At 38.0% G+C, this 25,827-nt stretch overlaps 1 protein-coding gene across 1 annotated transcript in view; it reads right to left on the bottom strand.

Annotated features, from left to right (window-relative positions):
- The window catches only part of FNDC3B (fibronectin type III domain containing 3B), a 546,318-nt gene that overhangs the window by 425,494 nt on the left and 94,997 nt on the right, over positions 1 to 25,827 (bottom strand). Inside the window, exon 2 of the mRNA XM_053710139.1 lies at positions 1,083 to 1,217. Coding sequence (XP_053566114.1) covers positions 1,083 to 1,193 — 111 coding nt within the window. The 5' untranslated portion in view covers positions 1,194 to 1,217. The remainder of the gene's footprint in view (positions 1 to 1,082; positions 1,218 to 25,827) is intronic.

The raw sequence follows: 25,827 nt of genomic DNA, 5'->3' as shown, positions 1-25,827 counted from the left end.
GGGTGTTATATACACCACTGCAACAACCACTTGTGTGCAACCATTTATTTGTTTTCTGTGTTTGATAGAACCTAAATGACATTGTTATTATGTTATCTGCACAATTTAATTCTGTAAAGACAAATTGACTCGTTTTTGGGGCTGTTTAACATAGATCCAGACACTTGAACATTCATGACACCTGATACCTTTAACCATATTGGTGGTGTCCGCTGAATACTGGAGTTGTTTTACTCATCCCCATAGTCCTTTTTGTCGAACCTTATACCTGTATACAAGAATATGTGTGAGGATATGTCTGTTTAAAACCAATCTACTGGCATTCAGTTAGACTGTTCTACTGGGGGTAACAAACATAGATCCAGAATTTATTCACATGACACCAGAAACCTTTTACTATATTGGTGGTGCCCGCTGTTACTGGAGTTGTTTCTTCATCCCCCACAGTCTATACTGTTCCCCATTATGATAAATATTGAATTTGGGGATAACCATTGAATTATTGGCTAATTTATGTATTGTGCACAATACTCTAAGCTACATATTAGCTTCATTACGTATATCTCAGCTGGTTTATTGTATTATTGTATTATGCCGCTTGGTTTAGGTCATTAACACAGATTTTAGGTACCGACATAGATCCTCAAGGATTACTATGGTGGCAGATTTTACGTTCAGTACATAACCACCCTCTAGTGGAGGTGTTGTCAGTCCTTTACCTTTTCAGTTTTAGGCTTCAGCAAACTTTTTTGATTATTATAAATACCTAATAAATTTTGTCAGTAATAACTGTTTCAAGCATAACGCCTATCTGTGCTTCTTTTACTTATTTTGGTTCATGTGTTATTTATTTAAGAATATCAGCTTGCTATATGCTCTGTCAGTCTGTAGTTGAATGTAGTTGAACTCACATACCGCTTTGCATTTGCCTAGCATTTTTCTTTTTTTTAAAAAAAAGGCTGTGCTGAAATCCCTGTCTTTCTTAATAACAATCTAATTGCGGTTGTTATTCTTTCTCACTTTACAATTTGAATGTATGTATATTAAAGTAGTATCCATGGAACTCTATTTTACCAACCCACCTGTTGTGATCCATCCCCATTCACTATATGAGGCATCATAGCCACCTCCCCATTCAGCAAGGGTGGTAGTTCCAACGGGATTTGGTCGGTCATCATCATTGTGACGTACATTCATGGAGAATTTCCCTCAGCTGTCTACAAAAAAAAAGTAAAATATACAGTATTGATAAAGTATAAATTAAAAAACAGTTTTCGTCTTGCAAACATAGTTTTAGTTACAACAGATAAGAAAAAAAATATCTTGTTCTTACAGAGGAAACAGAAAATATCAGTCAAGTCCAAAATAAACTTTCATGACTTAAAGAGCGCATGCAATTTTAAACAATTTTCTAATTTACTTTTATCACCAATTCTGCTTTGTTCCCTTGGTATTCTTAGTTAAAAGCTAAACCTAGGTAGGCTCATATGTTAATTTCTTAGACCTTGCAGGCCGCCTCTAATCTGAATGCATTTTGACAGTTTTTTTACCACTAAAGGGCGTTAATTCATGTGTGTCATATAGATAATAAAGAGCTTACATATGTGGAGTTATCTAGAAGTCAGCACAGATTGGCTAAAACACAAGTCTTTCAAAAGAACTGAAATAAGGGGGCAGTTTGCAGAGGCTTAGATACAAGATAATCACAGAAGTAAAAAGTATTTTAATATAACTGTGCTGGTTATGCAAAACTAGGGAATGGGTAATAAAGGGATTATCTATCTTTTTAAACAACAAAAATTCTGGTGTTGTCCATTTAAACTATGGTTCTGATACATTAAAGGGACATGAAACTCAAAATGTAACTGTCATGATTCTCAGAGAGCATGCAATTTTAGGTTTTAAATTAACTTCTATTATCAAATTTACTTTTTTCTCTTGATCTTCTTTGTTGGAAAGTATATATATATATATATATATATATATATATATATATATATATATATATATATATATATATATATATATACTAAAGCAGCAATGCACTACTGGGAGCAAGCTGGTGATTGTGGCTATAAGACTTGTGCAGTGCCAAAAAATTCAGTTCATCTGAATCTTTCATAACGAATATTCAGGGAAATTTGTTTCAAAAAATGTTTTTCTGCGGCACTATTCAATATTAGTTTAGTAGTTTTACTGAATATTTGTGGAACATTTACATTTGTTTTCATTAAACGAATGTGAATGTTTCTTTTCTACAGGTGAAAAAGTTTACCTGTGGCATTATACTTACCTTTAGCTCTGGAGAGCCACACTAACCCCAATTATTTTCAGATCACTGGGCCGAGCTAATAGGAGGCTTAGGTGACAGATCCCAGGGTCTGCATTAAAGGACCGGCTCTGGGATCCGCCATGCTAAACCTTTTAGCACTGCACGGGGCACTAAGAAGAAGGATTAGCGCGTGTCTCCAGTGTGCTAGAGGTATTTACCCTTAATGGTAATGTAAGGAAGACAAATGGATACTAAAGAATTTTGTAGGTATTTTTTTTTTCTTTAAATTTAATTGGTTCATTCATTTAGATATTAGTCTCGTGAAAATGTAACGAATATCCATTTTTCCTTACGAATTTGCATTTGCAACTAATAAATGCACACGTCTAGTGGCTATATACAGTTGTACTCATAAGTTTACATACCCTGGCAGAATTTATGATTTCTTGGCCATTTTTCAGAGAATATGAATGATAACACAAAATAATTTCTTTCACTCATGGTTAGTGTTAAGCTGAAGCCATTTATTATCAATTAACTGTGTTTACTCTTTTTAAATCATAATGACAACATAAACTACCCAAATGACCCTGATCAAAAGTTTACATACCCTGGTGATTTTGGCCTGATAACATGCACACAAGTTGACACAAAGTGGTTTGAATGGCTATTAAAGGTAACCATCCTCACCTGTGATCTGTTTGCTTGTAATTAGTGTGTGTGAATAAAAGGTCAATGAGTTTCTGGACTCCTGACAGACCCTTGCATCTTTCATCCAGTGCTGCACTGACAATTCTGGATTCTTAGTCATGGGGAAAGCAAAAGAATTGTCAAAGGATCTGCCGGAAAAGGTAGTTGAACTGTATAAAACAGGAAAGGGATATAAAAAGATATCCAAGGAATTGAGAATGCAAATCAGCAGTGTTCAAACTCTAATAAAGAAGTGGAAAATGAGGGGTTCTGTTGAAACCATACCACAGTCAGCTAGACCAACTAAAATTTCATCCACAACTGCCGGGAAAATTGTTTGGGATGCAAAGACAAACCCACAAATAACTTCAGGTGAAATACAGGACATGTGGTATGGCTGTTTCAAGATGCACAATAAGGAGGCACTTGAAGAAAGATGGGCTGCATGGTCGAGTCCCCACAAGAAAGCCATTACTACGCAAATGAAACAAAGTATCCCGCTTATAATACGCCAAACAGCATGGAGACAAGCCTCAAACCTTCTGGCACAAAGTAATTTGGACTGATAAGACCAAAATTTTGCTTTTTGGCCACAACCATAAATGCTACATTTGGAGAGGAGTCAACAAGGCCTATGATGAAAGGTACACCATTCCTACTGTGAAACACAGAGGTGGATCGCTTATGTTTTAGGGATGTGTGAGCTACAAAGGCACAAGAAATTTGGTCAGAATTGATGGCAAGATGAATGCAGTATGTTATCAAACAGAACGCCTCATTTTCCACTTCTTGATTAGAGTTTGAACACTACTGATTTGCATTCTCAATTCCTTTTTATATCCCTTTCCTGTTTTATACAGTTCAACTACCTTTTTCTCATAGATCCTTTGACAATTCTTTTTCTTTCCCCATGACTCAGAATCCAGAATCGTCAGTGCAGCACTGGATGAAAGATGCAAGGGTCTGTCAGGAGTCCAGAAACTCATTTACCTTTAATACACACACACTAATTACAAGCAAACAGATCACAGGTGAGGATGGTTACCTTTAATAGCCATTCAAACCCCTTTGTGTCAACTTGTGTGCATGTTATCAGGCTAAAATCACCAGGGTATGTAAACTTTTGATCAGGGTCATTTGGGTAGTTTTTGTTGTCAGTATGATTTAAAAAGAGTAACCACAGTTGATTGATAATAAATGGCTTCAGCCAAACACTAACAATGAGTGAAAGAAAAGTTTTTGTGTTATTCATATTCTCTGAAAAATGGCCAAGAAATCATAAATTCTGCCAGGGTATGTAAACTTATGAGCACAACTGTATATTATCTCACCAAATGTATTCTGCTAGCTTCCAGTAGCACATTTGTTAAAGTCCGCACTCTAGAGCGGACTTTAACAAAATAATTAAACACATGGTGCAATAATAAAATGCTCTAACATTTTAGAGCATTTTCTTTTTACACTTTATGTCCCTTTAAGGCCTAGATTCACTATTTGCGTTTTTTTATTGTAATCTGTTTACAGTTGTGAAAACAGAACAAACAAAAATGCGTACACGCTCCTTCTTCCATTTACCCCATCCCTACTGCTAACTACTGTTACAGTAACTATAAAACAAGCAAGTAAGTTATTACTTGAAACTAAGAAGAATAGAAAGGAATCTCCCTGAAAAGCTTTATAGTAAAACCAGCACAAAACGAAGCATTTCTGGCCAATAGTTAATTACCGAATTCCATGAAAGCATCAATTTCACTTGCAGAACATTATTATTATCTTTATTTTTAACATGCCAACAAATTCCAAAGTGCTGCACAGTGATCCAGTACAGACACGAGAGGGAAGACAGACTTAGTTACAATTGCTAGAAGGCCCTGCTCCCCAGAGAGCTGGCAAACTAAGTGCTAGCTGGAGAATTGAGTTGCTTTATTCGCTCACATAAATAAGAAAACAAAGCTTTTAGTATATTTTCCTTCATTCCAAATAAAAAAGTCAGAGTTCACACTCAGCATAAGGTTAATATAGTGAAAATCCATCTAGGCAATGAAGCATAACTTGCAAATAAACTAGTAATAGGTAGGGTTGTTCAGTATTCAACCGGACAGTCCGGTATTTTTGCAGGCTATCCAGTAAGATCTAAGAAAAAATACTGGACTCTTAAATGCCCCGAGTGGCAGCTAAATTTAAAAGGCCCCTATTGCCTCTATACAATACACTTATGGCCCTAAAAGAAGTTCTATTGTGCATGCACCACTAAATATGTTACTGGCAGCAAATGTCAGTAAAAACAACACCATTTTATGTTACTGACAGTCTTGGGGTGTTTAATTACTGTTCTAGGTGTACTCCTGGCTGTCAAGAGAGGTCATATCACTGCTGTGTGTCAATGCAGCCAAACAGAATAACACATTTATTTGTAGGTTACAGGCAGCCAAAGGGGATATAATGACTGTTCAGTTGTGAAAATATACATAGTTGGGTAAAGGGTGCGGGTTTAAGGAAGACCATTTAATTGGTCTATTGTTTGACCGCACCTACCAACCGCGTCCAGTTACCTACAGGTTGTCCACTATTTTTTCTGAAGGACAGCTGGCAACCCTAGTAATGGTATATAATAAAAATCATTTGTAGGAGTTAAACACACTCGGCTAGATTACGAGTTGTGCATTAAGGTAAAAAAGCAGCGGTAAGAGGTCCTAATGCTGCTTTTTTACGATCGCTGCTATTACGAGTCTTGCAGGTATAGGTGTACCGTACACTTCTTTGGCCTTACCGCAAAACGACTTACGTAAATTTTGTAAAGTCTTTTTTCTATGGGACTACCATAGCGCCGGTATTACAAGTCTGTCCTGGGATGCCAAAAAGTGAGCGGTACACCCTACCCCGTCAAGAGTCTTAATGCATTTAAAAGTCAGTAGTTATGAGTTTTATGGTACAACGCCGTAACATAAAACTCATAACTAAAGTGCTAAAAAGTACACTAACACCCATAAACTACCTCTTAACCCCTAAACAGAGGCCCTCCCGCATCGCAAACACTAAAATAAAACTTTTAACCCCTAATCTACCGCTCCGGACACCGCCGCCACCTACATTATATTTATGAACCCCTAATCTGCTGCCCCCAACATCGCCGACACCTATTTATTTTGCAACGCGTTTCTCAGTCTATTCCAGACCGCCTGATGAAACGGTCTGGAATAGACTGAGAAACGCGTTGCAAAATAAATACTGTTTGTTTTATACCACGACCCGGTATTTTTGCTTCTTTCCACGATCCACTTGTTTTTGAAACAGGACTTTTACCACGGAACCTTTCATACACTGACACTGTCGTTTTTGGAGAAAAGTCTCGGTGGCGTGAGTGCAGCAGGAGAACACCTATCAGCTTGCAGCTCACCTGGTCCGGCCATTGGCCCTAAAAAACGTGGGTGCTACTTTCTAGACGCCTATCTGGATTCCACAGGTCCTCTGGGTGAGACCTCCAGCGTACTGACTGCTGGAATTTGAATGTCAGCCTGCTTTATCGCACCTTATTCATTTAAGGTGCCACTGTCCTTGTGAGTAGTTTTTTGCACATCACTTTTATATTTGTTGTTTGAACGATTCACACTATGTTGGCGCCCCTTGTTTATCTTCCATTCTAGACACCCTGACCCATCGCACCGCGGGACACAAGAGGAGCACGCCAAACACCTGAACACATCACCGTTCACATATTAGGATTGGACACTTATTTTTTACATCACAGCAATTTTTGGGACATTGATAAGTACTTTTTTTATATATTTTACTAATCGCCACAAATATCATTGTTTATCTGTGATATCTGATTATTTCAATGTATCACTAATATTATACACAAATTGTCCTGAGCACTTGTTTTACACACAATTTATTTTCGTCATTATTATAAATTTTTCACACATACCAAACACTGTGCTGTTTATAACAAATATTTTTTTATTTATGCATACGGGTACAAACCCAATCATAAAGTGTTAGGTCCCACTTTGATAACCTGTGTTCCAAGCGCATCCTCTTAAGTTTTTTCCTCCTCAGGAATTTCTTTTTATACTATTTAATAATTACCTAGCTAAAATAAATACAAAAGTACCTGTAAAATAAAACCTAACCTAAGTTACAATAACACCTAACACTACACTATAATTAAATAACTTAACTAAATTAACAACAATTAAATAAATGAAATACAATTAGCTAAAGTACAAAAAACAAACACTAAATTACAGAAAATAATAAACAAATTACAAGATATTTAAACTAATTGCACCTAATCTAATAGCCCTATCAAAATAAAAAAAAGCCCCCCCAAAATAAAAAATAAAAAACCTAGCCTAAACTAAACTACCAATAGCCCTTAAAAGGGCCTTTTGTGGGGCATTGCCCCAAAGTAATCAATTCTTTTAACTGTAAAAAAAAATACAAACAACCCCCCCAACAGTAAAACCCACCACCCACACAACCAACCCCCCAAATAAAATACTATCTAAAAAAACCAAAGCTAACCATTGCCCTGAAAAGGGCATTTGGATGGGCATTGCCCTTAAAAGGGCAGTTAGCTCTTTTGCGGCCCAAACCCTAACATAAAAATAAAACCCACCCAATACACCCTTAAAAAACCCAACACTAACCTCCTGAAGATCGACTTACAGTTCTGAAGACCGGACATCCATCCTCAAAGCAGCGGCAGAAGTCTTCATCCAAGCCGGGGCGAAGTGGTCCTCCAGACGGCATCTTCTATCTGTATCCATCCGACGCGGAGCGGCTCCATCTTCAAGACATCCGACGCGGAGCATCCTCTTCATCCGACGACTACCCGATGAATGAAGGTTCCTATCAGCCAATCAGAATTAAGGTAGAAAAAATCCTATTGGCTGATGCAATCAGCCAATAGGATTGAAGTTCAATCCTACTGGCTGATCCAATCAGCCAATAGGATTGAGCTCGCATTCTATTGGCTGATTGGAACAGCCAATAGAATGCAAGCTCAAGCCTATTGGCTGATTGCATCAGCCAATAGGATTTTTTCTACCTTAATTCCGATTGGCTGATAGAATTCTATGAGCCGATCGGAATCTAAGGGAGGCCATCTTGGATGACGTCACTTAAAGGAACCTTCATTCGTTGGAAGAAGAGGATGCTCCACGTCGGATGTCTTAAAGATGGAGACGCTCCGCGTGGGATGGATAAAGATAGAAGATGCCGTCTGGATGAAGACTTCTGCCCATCTGGAGGACCACCTCGCCCGGCTTGGATGAAGACTTCTCCCGGCTTCGTTGAGGACTTCGGCCCGGTTGGATGAAGACTTCTGCCGCTTCCTTGAGGATGGATGTCCGGTCTTCAGAACTGTAAGTCGATCTTCAGGGGGTTAGTGTTAGGTTTTTTTAAGGGTGTATTGGGTGGGTTTTATTTTTAGGTTAGGGTTTGGGCCGCAAAAGAGCTAACTGCACTTTTAAGGGCAATGCCCATCCAAATGCCCTTTTCAGGGCAATGGGGAGCTTAGGTTTTTTTAGATAGTATTTTATTTGGGGGGTTGGTTGTGTGGGTGGTGGGTTTTACTGTTGGGGGGGTTGTTTGTTGTAGGTTTTATTTTACAGGTACTTTTGTATTTATTTTAGTTAGGTAGTTATTAAATAGTTAATAACTATTTAATAACTATTCTACCTAGTTAAAATAAATACAAACTTACCTGTAAAATAAAAATAAACCCTAAAGCTAGCTACAATGTAACTATTAGTTATATTGTAGCTAGCTTAGGGTTTATTTTATGGGTAAGTATTTAGTTTTAAATAGGAATAATTTAGTTAATGATAGTAATTTTTAATTAGATTTATTTTAATTATATTTAAGTTAGGGGGTGTTAGGTTTAGGGGTTAATACATTTAGTATAGTGGTGGCGACTTTGGGGCGGCAGATTAGGGGGCTAATAAATGTAGGTAGGTGGCGGCGATGTTAGGGACAGCAGATTAGGGGTTAATAATATTTAAATAATTAATAAATAATCCCAGCCAATGAGACTTTGAAAACAAATTATTTATTTTGATATAATTGTAATGTTTTCAAGGCAATATATGATATATCAGTCTCAGGAGAGATAAAAAGACCCGCTGTTGAATGGATCGAGGATGAGAAGAACTCCTTTTTCTTCCCCTAATCTTTATATTTTTAGAAGTTCGGATTAAGGATTTTTGTATTGACAAGTGGATTAAAGATACAATGGCTTAGATTATCCTTCCGTTGTCTATATGATATAATATTTTCCAGCAAACAATGAATAGTGGTTCATTGTCTAATAGGGGTAGTATTAATCTTGTCTTTAACTATAACATCCTATGTATTCACAACATTGAGTAACGCATGATTTAACATACTCATATACTGCATTCGGTAGCAAACATTAAATGAGGGTTCATTGTCTAATAAGGTTTATTTATATAGATGGTAGCATTTGTTTAGTTTTTAACGATCAAGGGATTCGCAGCAAAGTCTAGCATTGGTTGCAACACATTCACAAGAGGGAATTGCTTCTGGGTAGCTTCTTGTATGTACAATTGGATCGTGATATTTTCAACATTTCAAATTTATTTGAATACTATTTAGGCCCCTTTAATTATAGAGGTGCAGAGATGTATGATTTCTCATGAAGCCAATGGTTTTTTACATTATAAACTTCTTTCACCTTTAAGGAGGCATGTACATATATATATATAGTAGCGCCCTACAGATATATTCGTAAAGTCATTTTATATAAGCCTTGTTTTCTTACACGGGACTCTTATGGCATAAATCTGCATACATAAGGAGGCATATACACATACATATAATAGCGCCCTATGGCTATAGAGAGACATAGGATACACTATGGGTAGCGTGCTAGCAAAAAAATATTTTTTTATTCGTATTTGTTTTCATATATTGCAATTCTTTTTATTTCTTCTTTTCTAATAGAGCATGCTTTGTCAGGATTATAAGAATTTTTTGCTACATTTGTGATTTTTGGTTTAATCCGAATATTATTGGCACTATTCGTGAGGTTTATTCATATCCGGTGTCCACGTCAGTATGAATATATGCAGTACATATGTAGTGATGTATGGAGGGTGTGTTTGGGCTATCCAATAGATTTGTAGTTTCACCAGTTTAAATGCTACACCCTCCCCAGCACCTGGATATTCCTTGACAAAGGGGCGGAGTCCCCGAAACGCGCGTCGGAACCAGTAAGGACGCTATCACCTAAGCTTACCTGTTGTGCTGAAGCCACTCTGTCTGCCGTCCACATGAAGCGTGCTTAAGGAGAAGGTAGCGAGATGGGATGCGGTCCATTTCCACACTGAAGGTTTCTTCGGTGACGAGTCTCACGGTAATATTAACTATACCGGTGTTTACTGAGAAAGGTAACACCACACCTGTTTGTTTGCTTTTGCTCATATTGGAAAGAGTAATATCGACACTTACTGCATTCTGTAACTGATGGTTGCAACATCAAGCCGGCTAGAAGCAATAACCTGTGGGGACCTTATATGCTGGGTTTTAGCAATATTCCATGAGTGAAGGTTCAATAAGAGAGTGTGAAGTTGGATTAGCGGTATACCTTGCCAAGCACTGCTTTTGCAGCAATTCAATACAATAGGACATTGTGAGATTCACTTCACAGAGTGGCAAACAGCTTATATTTTTTAAGTTTTTTCAAGTCTTCAGTTTGTCCTTAGGAAATATGGACTGATACATAATTTTATGTTATCCCGGAGTGAGACCGGTTTGCACATACATTTCTACATTTAAGTTATATGGACTGCTGTTAAATCTACTGATTTTCCAGAGGAGAACCGGGTACTTCATATGGGGAAACATACAGAGGAGAATGTTGCTTGACATAACATCACAACTTTATAATTTACCTTGGATACAAATAATCTGATTACTGTTTCTTATTTCTGGACTATACAGAGGACTTATATTACATCTATGGTTGCAATACCAATTAAAAATTTGTTTTGATTATTAAGTGATTCAGGTGATACTGTCCTTTCTCACTCCCTGGGGACGCCTAGGGGTGGGAATTATAATTCTTTTTTCTATACGATTATTTTTCTTTTTGTATATAGGCTATTCATCCTGTATGTGGTACGGATGTGTTTGGTGGATGGGGTTTGTGTGGATGTGAGCTAGCGGGTCTTTTTATCTCTCCTGAGACTGATATATGATATATTGCCTTGAAAACATTACAATTATATCAAAATAAATAATTTGTTTTCAAAGTCTCATTGGCTGGGATTATTTATTATTATTGAGTTGAGGACCGACTCTATCCCGTGCCTGAGCATTTGTCATATTTGGTTGGTGCGGTCACCTTATATTTAATGAATATTTAAATAATGTTTGCGAGGTAGGAGTGCCGCAGTTTAGGGGTTAATATGTTTATTATAGTGACGGCGATGTTGGGGGCATCAGATTAGGGGTTAATAAGTGTAGGTAGGTTGCGACGACATTGGGGAGGCAGATTAGAGGTTAATAAATATAATGTAGTTGTCAGCGATGCTGGGGGCAGCAGATTAGGGGTTCATAAGTATAATGTAGGTGGCGGCAATGTCCGGAGCGGCAGATTAGGAGTTAATAAGAATAATGTAGGTGTCGGGGAGGCAGATTAGGGGTTAATAAGTGTATGATTAGGGGTGTTTAGACATACATTTTATTTCCCCATAGGAATCAATGGGGCTGCGTTTTATGCAACTTTTTTGTAGGTGTTAGACTTTTTCTCAGCCGGCTCTCCTTGTTGATTCCTGAGGGGAAATCGTGCACGAGCACGTACGACCAGCTCACCGCTGACTTAAGGAGCGCTGGTATTGGAGTGTGTTAAGGAGCAAAATTTTGGTCAACGCTCACTTCTTGCTTTTTAACGCTGGGTTTGTAAAAACTTGTAATACCAGCGCTGCATGTAAGTGAGTGGTGAGACAAAACTGCTCATTAGCACCGCACAGCTCAAAACTAAAAACTCGTAATCTAGCCGACTGTTATGTGCAAGCAAAAATGCAATGAAAAGGCTCTACTTAATATGAGCATTTTATTTATTGCACTTGTTCACCATGCACAATGTCCATTTTAAAGGAAAAATACAATGTAATTACACATTAGTGCTGCTTGCGAATGGGTTAAACACACAGTTAAAGTCCCACTCAGAGCTGCAATATACGGCGTGTCTTGACCAGGAAACATGCATATGCTCCTGATGATCCTATCAACTACTGTATGTTCTATTCACAAGATGCAATCTGTTTCTACTCCTGAGCAGGACCGTAGCTAAATGTTTTTTTTAAAAAAAAGGGGTTATTGCGTCTGTTTGCGCTCATCAGATGTATCGCTCGTATAACAAGTTGTAAATAAAGGCGATCTCAAGTTAATGCTTGTTACACTCATTAACACTATCTAATACAAATTACTAAAATAAAATATAGCACAAAAAAGTTATGGGAAAAAAAGTATGCAAAGGGCTTTAACATAGAGATACATATATGCATATCTAAATATGTAAATGTATGTGTATATATATGTGTGTACATATGTATTTATATGTGTATATTTAAACACACACACATATATATAAGTAGATGATAACATGTAAAAGCACACAGTATATATATATATATATATATATATATATACACACACACACACACACACACACACATATATATATATATATATATATATATATATATTATACACACGTACACAAACAGTATACAACAAAAGTTAGTACACCCCCTCACATTTTTGTAAATATTTTATTATATCTTTTCATGTGACAACACTGCAGAAATGACACTTTGCTACAATGTAAAGTAGTGAGTGTACAGCCTATATAACAGTGTAAATTTGCCGTCCCCTCAAAATAAATCAACACACAGCCATTAATGTCTAAACCGTTGGTAACAAAAGTGAGTACACCCCTAAGTGGAAATGTCCAAATTGTCATGTGACTCATTAGTGTTACAATGTCTCAGGTGTGAATGGGGAGCAGGTGTGTTAAATTTGGTGTTATCACTCTCACACTCTCTCATACTGGTCACTGGAAGTTCAACATGGCACCTCATGGCAAATAACTCTCTGAGGATCTGAAAAACAGAATTGTTGCTCTAAATAAAGATGGCCTAGGGTATAAGAAGATTGCCAAGACCCTGAAACTGAGCTGCAGCACGGTGGGCAAGATTATACAGCGGTTTCAGAGGGCAGGTTCCACTCAGAACAGGCCTCGCCATGGTCGACCAAGGAAGTTGAGTGCAGATGCTCAGCGTCATATCTAGAGGTTGTCTTTGTGAAATAGACGTATGAGTGCTGCCAGCATTGCTGCAGAGGTTGAAGGGGTGGGGGTCAGCCTTTCAGTGCTCAGACCACATGCCGCACACTGCATCAAATTGGTCTGCATGACTGTCATCCTAGAAGAAAGCCACTTCTAAAGATGATGCACAAGAAAGCCTGCAAACAGCTTGCTGAAGACAAGCAGACTAAGGACATGGATTACGGGAACCATGTCCTGTGGTCCGATGAGACCAAAATAAACTTATTTGGTTCAGATGTTGTCAAGCATGTGTGGCGGCAACCAGGTGAGGAGTACAAAGACAAGTGTGTCTTACCTACAGTCAAGCATGGTGGTGGGAGTGTCATGGTCTGGGCCTGCATGAGTGCTGTCGGCACTGGGGAGCTACAATTCATTGTGGAAACCATGAATGCCAACATGTACTGTGACATACTGAAGCAGAGCATGATCCCCTCCCTTCGGAGACTGGGCCGCAGGGCAGTATTCCAACATGATAACGACTCCAAACACACCTCCAAGACGACCACTGCCTTGCTAAAGAAGCTGAGGATAAACGTGATGGACTGGCCAAGCATGTCTCCAGACCTAAACCCTATTGAGCATCTGTGTGGCATCCTCAAACAGAATGTGGGGGAGCGCAAGGTCTCTAACATCCACCAGCTTTGTGATGTCGTCATGGAGGAGTGGAAGAGGACTCCAGTGGCGACCTGTGATGCTCTGGTAAACTCCATGCCCAAGAAGGTTAAGGCAGTGCTGGAAAATAATGGTGGCCACACAAAATATTGACACTTTGGGCCCAATTTGGACATTTCCACTTAGGGGTGTACTCACTTTTGTTGCCAACGGTTTAGACATTAATGGCTGTGTGTTGAGTTATTTTGAAGGGACAGCAAATTTACACTGTTATTACAGGCTGTACACTCACTACTTTGCATTGTAGCAAAGTATCATTTCTTCAGTGTTGTCACATGAAAAGATATAAAATATTTACAAAAATGTGAGGGGGTTGTACTCATTTTTGTGAGATACTGTATACATTGTATATATATATATATATATATATATATATACACACATACACACACATATATACAGTGTGTGTGTGTATATATATATATATATATATATATTACCAAAAAAATCAGATTTATGTAGAAATATGTAGTTATGAATAAATAGAACATGTTCTGCTATGTGAAGAACATTGTAATGTGAAACATTCATATTTTCATGTCAGGTTAGCGAACTTGAGAATATGCAATCGGGTTTGCAAGCGTAGAGTGTTAGGTTTTTTCCACTTTTTCTGCTCCATTGATTTCTAAGAGGAGGGGGGGTGTATATGTTAACGTGCACACAATATTCTAAATTGGCTGTCCCTCACACTTTTTTGCTCCATTGATTTCTACGGGGGAATACGTTACCGCACGCCCAATATTCTAAGTTGAGCTTTTTGTTACCGCTCCACTTGTAATCTGGCCCATAGTTAACAAAGCACACTAATAAAACAAAATTACCTAACTAATTGGAGCATTTTATTTTTCTGTTAGAATATCCCTTTAAAATGTATTAAAAACATAAATGTGAGGAACAAGCAGACACAAAATTAGATAATTATTCTCTTTGTTGTATTTGACCAACTTCAAAATTGAATTGTGGCATTTTCTTGGACCTTAACTATCATCTCCAATAGCATATCAGCGCAGCAGTCTGGCCCATGCCATGGCTTGCAAGGTAGTAATCACTGCACTTACGGAAAAATGTTCTGAGACATGACCAATGCAGAGAAGAATGTACACAGCTGGTTGATCAAGGAACAAATAGTCTGGATATTGTCGCCGAGTCTCTTTTAGTTAAAAAAGCTAAATCCCATATGTTAAGCAAACACACTGTTTCTAAGAATAAGAAATTCAGAGTGATTGTTGGTTTATTATGGGAGAAATTAAAGAACTGGAGATGCATAATATATGGAATTGTTTGCTTGTGACTAAACTGCACAGGGTGCCAATGCATTTGTCTTTAATTTTACATACTATAGCAAGTACAACCATAACACATTATGCAATATAAACCATGCAAGGTCTTGCTGTAAAATGTATTCTAGTGTTGAGCTTATACTCATGGCTCGTTTAGGATATAACAAATCCTATTTACAATGTATACATATATACACCCACTAAATACAAGATACTATGGGCTCGCTTTATCAAGCCTCTACGGCTGCAAGTTCTCTCAAGAACTTGCACGCCGTGATTTATCAAGCAGCAGTCACCAGACCGCTGCTTCCCTAACATCTACGCCACCTCTATTGTGGCGAAATTCAATCTCCTCGGTCGAGTCCGACCGAGGAGATTGACAGCTCCTGCCCGTGCGTGATTGGCTGTGCGAGGGCAGGGGGCGGGATTGCAAGCGAGCACAAAATTGTGCTCGTGTGCAATGGCGAATACCTGCGGGTAATTTCGCCCCGCCACAGGCGAGCTGAGGCGTACAGGGGCGCGTATATGCTCCCCTGTATGCCTCAGTGTTAATAAATCTAGCCCTTAGTGCTCATATGTGGCAGTGTGTTGAATTAGTGTAGCCCAGTGTTTTTCAAAGTGTGAGTCAGGCATATAAGGGGAGGTGCAGGAACAGTGACACTTTGCACTATTCTATGGAAATCACAAGCAGCAGCTGACTTTAGCAAAACATAGAACATTTTTTAATAACCAACAATGACGCTGTCATGTCGTAGCACTGAGGTCAAAGTCACTCAGGAGTTACAAAGTGCAAATTGAAACACAAGCAGAATCAACTCTCGAGAAGTGTATATGAACTCTGAATAAGATGTAAATGCTCAAAATTAAAACTAGATACAAATATTAAAATGTTCTTAAAAACAAAAAAACACACATCATCTATGGGGGGGGTCCCACCTCCTAATACTTTGAAAACCTGAGGTGTAGCATGATGTTGCCTCTGAGATGTGTGCTTTTCTAGTAATGTTCTAGCCATGTAAAAAACCTAATTTATGCTTATCTGATAAATTCATTTATATCATGGTGGCGAGAGTCCATGATTTATTACTCCTGGGAATTACTGTTCCTGATCACTAGGAAGAGGCAAAGATTCCCGAACCCCAAGAGCTCTATAAAACTCCTCCCACCTTACCAGTAACTAGTCTGATGTATAGCCAACCAAAAAAGGTAGGAAATGCAATTAAGAACCAAAAAAATAGGAGCAGGGAAAAAAGATGTGCCAAAAAATAAATAACCATTACCAACAAATACAACAGGGTGGGGTCTTGTGGACTCTCATCACCATGAATGAAAATTAATTTATCAGGTAAGCATAAAATTATGTTTTCTTTCATTCAGGTGGTGAAAGTCAACAATCCATAACTCCTGGGAACTAATACCCAAGTTGTTGAGTCCACGAGTATTGAAAAGAAAGGATGGGAGAGAAAAATATATTTTTCACAAAGAAACTTTGGTGTCCATTTAACAAAAGCTTTCCAGCCTTTGCCCCCCTATGACTGCAGGTTCTCACAAGAGAACCTGCAGTCTGTATTTATTAAGCAGTGGTCATCAGACCCCTGCTTCGCTAACCTTTTCTCCACCTCTTAGGTGGAGAATTTCAATCTCCCCGGGCGGCGTTGCACATAAGCACAAAATAGCGCTCTTGTGCAATGCTGAATTCCGGAAGTGGAATTCAGCCTGCCAGAGGTGAGCTGTGGCGAACAGGGGCACATATGTATGCCCCTGTCCGCCGATGCTTGATAAATTGACCCATAAATCCTCAAACCAATTTTTTTTTTTTTTTTTTTTAAACATGCTCTGAAAATAGCTTGTAGGCAAAAAATATTAAGCTGATACCACTGCCTGGAGGACTTTCCTACCAAAGGCTGCACTAGAAGAAGCATAAACATCAAAATAATAGAATTTAGTAAACGTATGCAAAAAAGACCAAGTAACCACCTTGCTTTAAAGGAACGGTCAACACCCGAAACAACTTTATCCCATACCTTCGATCCGCCAAAACGATGCGCCTGCACCTCATCCCATTTTCAACATCTCTAGCGTTATACGAGTAATCGTCCAAAGCACATACATTTTTCTAATAGAGATATGGCAGCCAAATTCCCCCCTCCGTGACGTAGTAGGTTTCAGTTTAATTGAATCAGCCAATCAGAATGGAATCCTCGGCTAGATTCTTAACACGCGTCCACGCTTGCACTTCTGATTTCGGCTAAGAAAACTGACAGAACTTAAAATGTGCATGCATCAATGGTTCATACATGAACGAGCATGGCATTTAGTAAAGAAGGGGACGAAGGAGGAGGGGGGAGGAGCTTGGCTGCCATATCTCTATTAGAAAAACGCATGTGATTTGGACGATTACTAGTATAACGTTAGAGGTGTTGAAAATGTGATGCGATGCAGGCACATTGTCTTTGGCGGATCAAAGGTATGGGATAAAGTTATTTCGGGTGTTGCCTGTCCCTTTAATCAACAGAGGCCTCATTCTTGAAAGCCCAGGAAGTAGCCACAGACCTGGACGAATGGGCTGTTATCCGTTTAGGTGGAGACTGTCCCACCTCCAAGTAAGATTTGTGAATCAAAAGCTTCAATAAGGAAGCCAAAGTAACAGCAGAAGCTGTCTGCCCTTGTCTGGAATCTGAAACTAGAAGTTTGTCTAAAATCCTTAGTAGCATCAATATAATACCAACATGCACTCATCTACTAGAAAGCCAAACCAGTACTGAAACATATCAGCAATGGTTATTATATAGGAGTATATTGTAGATCCATAAGAGGAGGCAAAAGGCACTATGGAAGTTCTGTGATAAAATTTCCCATGAGGTGAAAAAGAGAGACACTAACCATAACACATCCCTATGACAAACACTGTACTTTAAGAGTGAAATGGGCCTTAAAATAAAATAAAATAAATAAAGCCCCTCTCACAGAAGAATCATATGCACATCTTCATTTTTCACCTTCCTCTAATGGAGGCAAAAACAAGACTAGTTTCTGGCAAGGTAGGAAGTATTTTATGGAGCTCTTGGGGTTTGGGAAATTTTGTGGCCAGAAAGGTAATTCCCAGGAGTAATAGATCGTGGACTCTCACCACCTGTATGAAATAAATATTTACTGTGGATAGCTCAGCTACAGTATCTCAGGACTGGTGTGGTACCCATAGGAGACAAATTATGCATGTGCCCATAAGACTATCTGTTGAAACTATCTTTCTAGATGGAATGGATAGCGTTAAATTCTGAAGCAAATTAAACAAAAGGAAGGATCATAATGGGCATATTTTTTTAAAAGATATAATGAATATGAGATTTTTGAAAATTCACTGTTTTACACAAATTACACTTTCTTTAAATTAGGGAAGAAAATCAAATTTACTGTATATTGCTCAAGTTAGTATGTTCCTTAGTATAAGGTGTCTTTCTTAATTTTAATGTATTACTCTACAAAAATAATTCCAATAATATAAGCAATGCAGTTCCTTCTCAGTTATACTTTATTTTTGCTAAAAGATAATTGAACTCATGCATAAGAACTTCAGTAACACCAAAATGCAAATTACGCTTACTTTCCTGGCAAGTTGAAAAACATAGAGTATCAGTTGAGACTGAAATGCAAATTCCAATAACCCATGCCATAAATTACAACCAGCTGGAATTTACAGTTTAGTAAAAGTGTTTCCTGGGGTCAATATAATGTCAGCCATTGAAGGAACCATGTAAAATGTTTAGCTGTCTTCTATTAAGTCAACATCCACAACACCAAATGTAAAATGAATTCACATGAAGATCACAGTGCTATAGTCTAGTCAAAATTAAACTTCATGATTCAGATAGAGCATGCAATTTTAAGCAACTTTCTAATTTACTCCTATTTGCAATTTTTCTTTGTTCTCTTGGTATCTTTATTTGAAAATGCAATAATGTAAGTTTAGGAGCTGGACCATTTTTGGTTCAGCACCTGGGTAGCGCTTGCTGATTGGTGTCTAAATGTAACTGTACTTTATTGGTAGGAGAAAAATAATCATTACCTTAATAATAACAATTCAAATTTTTTTATTTAACTAAACAAAAATAGTCATTACCTAAATAAGAACACATTTAAATAGTTTTATTAAACTAAAACCATAACGATAGGTTTCAATTTCATTATTACTGCTTGCCCCTTCCTCCCTACACTTAAAGGGCCACTAAACCCAAAATCTTTCTTTCATGATTCAGATAGAGAATACAAATTAAAACAGCATTACAATTTACTTCTATTATTTATTTTGCTTCATTTTTTAGATATCCTTAGTTGAAGAAAAAGCAATGCACATGGTGAGCCAATCACAAGAGGCTTCTATGTGCAGCAACCAATCAGCAGCTACTGAGCATATCTAGATATGCTTTTCAGCAAAGAATATCAAGAGAATAAAACAAATGAGATAATATAAGTAAATTAGAAAGATGTTTAAAATTGCATTCTCTTTCTGAATCATGAAAGAAAAAATGTGGGTTTCATGGCCCTTTAAGTCTTTGTGCAGATTAATTCCCCTCCAAATAATCTTCTATTAATTGAACTTATTGAAACTTAGTAAGGGGTTAATTCTCTGTACATAGAATTGTAAGGATTTGATTAAAAGGAGACTAACATCAGTTAAACTTTCACGTTTCAGATAGAACATAAAACTTTAAACAACTTTCCAATGTACTTCTAATATCTAATTTGCTTCATTCTCTTGATATCCTTTGCTGAAAAGGTAGGCTAAGAAGCAGCAATGTGCTACTGGGAGACAGTTTCTAATTGGTGGCTGTACAAAAAATGCCAATTCTTATTCGCTCTTCCCATGTGTTCAGCTAGCTTCCAATAATGCAATGCTGCTCCTTCAAAAAAGGACACCAAGAGAATGAAGCAGATATTAGAAATAAATCTAAAAGTTGTTTAAAATGGTATACCTCATCTGAATTATAACATAATTTTTTGGGTTCATGCTCCTTTAAGGCCTGTTTCTCAACTTTGCTTATTTATTTTAAAACATTTTTTGCTGTTAAGACGAGACTTAATATTACCAAGAATATGTGATAATTTTGTCTACATAGAAAAAAATGTCCAAAATAATCTTACATAAACCTCTGGATGAGCTTGATATTGTCAATGTATTAATAGAATTAATTTGCCCCAAAAAGATTAACATTACAGATATTAATATACAGCTTAATTTGCCCCAAAAAGATTAACATTACAGATATTAATATACAGCTGCATGCTACATAATAAAACACTAATCCTTATTTCAGGATGAATAACCTTTGGATTATAATGTATCTTAAATAGAAAACTAGCTTTAGATAGATTTTTCCTCAAAAAGAATTTTATTGAAAAAAATCCAATTTAGAATTAAAAATCTGATTTAAATAGTTTTTTTTTTATAAAATCATTGATTTTTTTTATCCACCTGCATACAGCATACATAGCTGTTAAACTGCAATCACATAGCAAAACATGACCTACAATTTGTTAGGCTGTCGTAGTAATTTTCATAGGTTATGTGTTTCAATGAATTTACTTATAAAGCGTTATTATTCCTTCTTTGCATAAGGTTGTTTATACGCTATAGCTAGAGAGAGAGAAAACAAACATGATTCATAGTAACGGAGTCATGCAGAAATAAAATACATGTATAGGCATATTGATATGGCTATGAAGGGTTATAAAGATCTAGCCCAAATGTCAAAATATACCAGAAAGTCACAGCATCTTAGAGACGGGGGCCAGACATATAAATATGTAACTCTTCAATTCCAAATCCATTTTAACAAATGATCCCCAATAAATACTTACGTGACCATTTCAACAATCACGCATATACTCAAAGGCAAAAACTTACATTAATGACAATTTGAGTTCTTATTAAAATCATCAAGGAAACTTTAATAGAAATACAAAACTTAAATGGTACCCTCCTACCAGATGTTGCATACAAGCTGCCAAGGCTTACTTCAACATCAGTTCTGTGTCCCACTGGTGAAAGACTTTTCTGCTCTTCTTTACTGACAGAGGCCCTATGGTTATGTTCTTATGACTCTGATCTTTACTGAATGTTTGAGCCTCTGTCTTTTCTTGACATGATGCTTTCAGCTGTCAGGTAGTCTGCCTCTAGGCATCCCATTTATTAGTTTTTGCCTTCTTTGACCATGAACCTGAGCTGTCTGGCCTGACCTATTAACCGTGTCTGCCAGCTTTGTTGTATATTAGTTGTCTACTTGACGGCTTCGTTTTTGGTCACTTCATATTTAGACCACTGACTTATGCCTCGCAGAATTGAATACAACTAGACAAAAGCGAACAGTTTTGTAAAGTAAACTCCAACAACATATGTGGAACAAGATCAGACCAACTGTTTTTTTCTGTGCAAAAAAAACCCCAGCAAAACAAATACTCCAAACTACAGCATGTCTGTAATAGAACTAAAACAATATGTGTTTGTACTAAATTTGTAAATCCAGGCAGTAAATACAACTCAATAATAACTTGTATCCTATGTCATTTTTAACGTAACCTTATTTTATTTTGAGGCGCCATCTATAGCATTAGTGCAAGTATAATGTAATGTGGCCCAGGTTGAAGCTGAAGAGCTTACAGGGTAAAGAATATATGCAGAAAGGAGATGTATCCATAAAGATATTCAGAACTACTCAAATGGCTACATTTATTAAGGATCGGATGCTGCTTCGGAGGCAGCGATTGTAAGACCACTGCTCTTTTACCTCTCCGCCACCTAAAAGGTTGCGGATTGAATTCATCCAAATCTGATTGGGATGATTGACAGCCCCTGCTAGTGAGCAGGAGGCAGCATTGCACAAGCATTTCTGCCATAAGTCTGGCTAAGTTAAAGTATTTCCAAACCCTTTTAACAATGATGCGAATTTTATGACAACATTGCATGCATATATATATATATATATTGAGCTGTTATAGCAATGGAAACATTTATACTACTTTAATTGAACTAAAACATCAGACTGAATCTTCAAGAAATACCTTAAAGGGATGGTAAACTTGACATGTTTTAAAATCAGGTTCAGAATCTAAGCAATATTTTAGAGGGACTTTAATTGATCACTTCTAATAAACATGCTCTGTAACTTAGTTTTTAATCTAGCGGTGCTATTCTAATACACCGCACTCTGGGCCACCCTCATTAAGCTTACGGTTTGAACTGTTCTTAAATCGGCGTTCTAGCAGTACGACACTTTTTTTGTATCTAGAGCACCAGCTGAAGTACAGCTCAAACCGTTAGCTCACAAAAAATATGAGTTTTGAAATGGGCGTCGAGAGCATGGAATATTAGAATGTCACGGCTAGATTAAAAAGTAAGTTATAGCACATCTTTATTAGAATTCAAGCGATAATTTAAAGTCCATCTAAAAAACAGAATTTATGTTTACCTGATAAATTACTTTCTCCAACGGTGTGTCCGGTCCACGGCGTCATCCTTACTTGTGGGATATTCTCTTCCCCAACAGGAAATGGCAAAGAGCCCAGCAAAGCTGGTCACATGATCCCTCCTAGGCTCCGCCTTCCCCAGTCATTCGACCGACGTAAAGGAGGAATATTTGCATAGGAGAAATCATATGATACCGTGGTGACTGTAGTTAAAGAAAATAAATCATCAGACCTGATTAAAAAACCAGGGCGGGCCGTGGACCGGACACACCGTTGGAGAAAGTAATTTATCAGGTAAACATAAATTCTGTTTTCTCCAACATAGGTGTGTCCGGTCCACGGCGTCATCCTTACTTGTGGGAACCAATACCAAAGCTTTAGGACACGGATGATGGGAGGGAGCAAATCAGGTCACCTAGATGGAAGGCACCACGGTTTGCAAAACCTTTCTCCCAAAAATAGCCTCAGAAGAAGCAAAAGTATCAAATTTGTAAAATTTGGTAAAAGTGTGCAGTGAAGACCAAGTCGCTGCCTTACATATCTGATCAACAGAAGCCTCGTTCTTAAAGGCCCATGTGGAAGCCACGGCCCTAGTGGAATGAGCTGTGATTCTTTCAGGAGGCTGCCGTCCGGCAGTCTCATAAGCCAATCTGATGATGCTTTTAAGCCAAAAAGATAGAGAGGTAGAAGTTGCTTTTTGACCTCTCCTTTTACCAGAATAAACAACAAACAAGGAAGATGTTTGTCTGAAATCCTTTGTAGCATCTAAATAGAATTTTAGAGCACGGACAACGTCCAAATTGTGTAACAAACGTTCCTTCTATGAAACTGGATTCGGACACAAAGAAGGTACAACTATCTCCTGGTTAATATTTTTGTTGGAAACAACCTTCGGAAGAAAACCAGGCTCAGTACGTAAAACCACCTTATCTGCATGGACCAGATAGGGCGGAGAACACTGCAGAGCAGATAACTCAGAAACTCTTCTAGCGGAAGAAATTGCAACCTAAAACAAAACTTTCCAAGATACTAACTTAATATCTACGGAATGTAAGGGTTCAAACGGAACCCCTTGAAGAACTGAAAGAACTAGATTAAGACTCCAGGGAAGAGTCAAAGGTCTGTAAACAGACTTGATTCTAACCAGAGCCTGAACAAACGCTTAAACGTCTGGCACAGCTGCCAGCCTTTTGTGAAGTAAAACAGATAAAGCAGAGATCTGTCCCTTCAGAGAACTCGCAGAAAATCCTTTCTCCAAACCTTCTTGTAGAAAGGAAAGAATCTTAGGAATTTTTATCTTGTTCCATGGGAATCCTTTAGATTCACACCAACAGATATATTTTTTCCATATATTATGGTAAATTTTTCTAGTTACAGGCTTTCTAGCCTGAATAAGAGTATCTATTACAGAATCTGAAAACCCACGCTTTGATAAAATCAAGCGTTCAAACTCCAAGCAGTCAGTTGGAGGAAAACCAGATTCGGATGTTCGAATGGACCCTGAATAAGAAGGTCCTGTCTCAAAGGTAGCTTCCATGGTGGAGCCGATGACACATTCACCAGGTCTGCATACCAAGTCCTGCGTGGCCACACAGGAACTATCAAGGTCACCAAAGCCCTCTCCAGATTGATCCTGGCTACCAGCCTGGGAATGAGAGGAAACGGTGGGAATACATAAGCTAGGTTGAAGATCCAAGGTGCTACTATTGTATCCAATAGAGTCGCCTTGGGATCCCTGGATTTGGACCCGTAACAAGGGACCATGAAGTTCTGACGAGAGGCCATCAGAACCATGTCTGGAATGCCCCATAATTGAGTTATTTGGGCAAAGATTTCCAGATGGAGTTCCCATTCCCCCGGATGCTCCTCCATCGCCAGGGAACTCCTTGTTACCCCCTGATGGTTGATATATGTAACAGTCGTCATGATGTCTGATTGAAACCTTATGAATTTGGCCTTTGCTAGTCGAGGCCAAGCCTTGAGAGCATTGAATATCGCTCTCAGTTCCATTATGTTTATCGGGAGAAGAGAGTCTTCCCGAAACCATAGACCCTGAGTTTTCAGGGGTTCCCAGACCGCGCCCCAGCCCACCAGACTGGCGTCGGTCGTGACAATGACCTACTCTGGTCTGCGGAAGCTCATTCCCTGTGACAGGTTGTCCAGGGTCAGCCACCAACGGAGTGAATCTCTGGTTATTTGATCTACTTGTATCGTCGGAGACAAGTCTGTATAATCCCCATTCCACTGTCTGAGCATGCACAGGTGCAATGGTCTTAGATGAATTCGTGCAAAAGGAACTATGTCCATTGCCGCAACCATCAAATCTATTACTTCCATGGACTGCGCTATGGAAGGAAGAAGAACAGAATGAAGTACCTGACAAGAGCTTAGAAGTTTTGATTTTCTGGCCTCTGTCAGAAAAACCTTCATTTCTAAGGAAACTATTATTGTTCCCAAGAAGGGAACTCTTGTTGACGGGGACAGAGAACTTTTTTTTTTTTTTTTTTTTTTTTTTTTTTTTTTTTTTTTTATTTTTTTATTTTTAAACAAATACAATACAAAAAAAAGGCAAATCAACATTCAAAAAATTCGCTTAATATTAATACAGAAAGAAAATCTTGAAAAAGCTGAGATTGAACCTGTGTATGGACCCATGCAAAAACCACTTGGTCCACTAGTATCTAATGGCAAATCTTCCTATCAGAATAACCCTTGCTTACAACAGCCAGTAACCAATCACCCAACATTGACAGTAAAAAGAAGGAAGAGAAAGAAGAGAGGAGAGGGGGAGAAGAAAAAAAAAAAAAAAAAAAAAAGGGGAGGGATTACCAAAAAAATCCTCCTGCCCCCTCCGCTCCGGCCCCCCCCCACCCCTCCAAGAAGTCCCCCTCCATCCTAGCACATTAAATTTGATTTATTTGTTTAAATTCCTCCCATTGGAAACGTATCAGCTGGAAAACCTCTTCTCTGCTCGCTCTTAAATATGTATATTCTTCCAACAACAATAACTCATTAATTCTATCAATTAGCATTCCCTCCCCTGGGACATTTGGTTTTTTCCAATTTCTGGCCAATAAGGATTTAAATGCATT

This window comes from Bombina bombina, chromosome 4, assembly GCF_027579735.1.
Source record: "Bombina bombina isolate aBomBom1 chromosome 4, aBomBom1.pri, whole genome shotgun sequence".
NCBI classification, from domain to species: Eukaryota; Metazoa; Chordata; class Amphibia; order Anura; family Bombinatoridae; genus Bombina; species Bombina bombina.
This window is presented reverse-complemented; position numbering and strand designations above follow the sequence as displayed.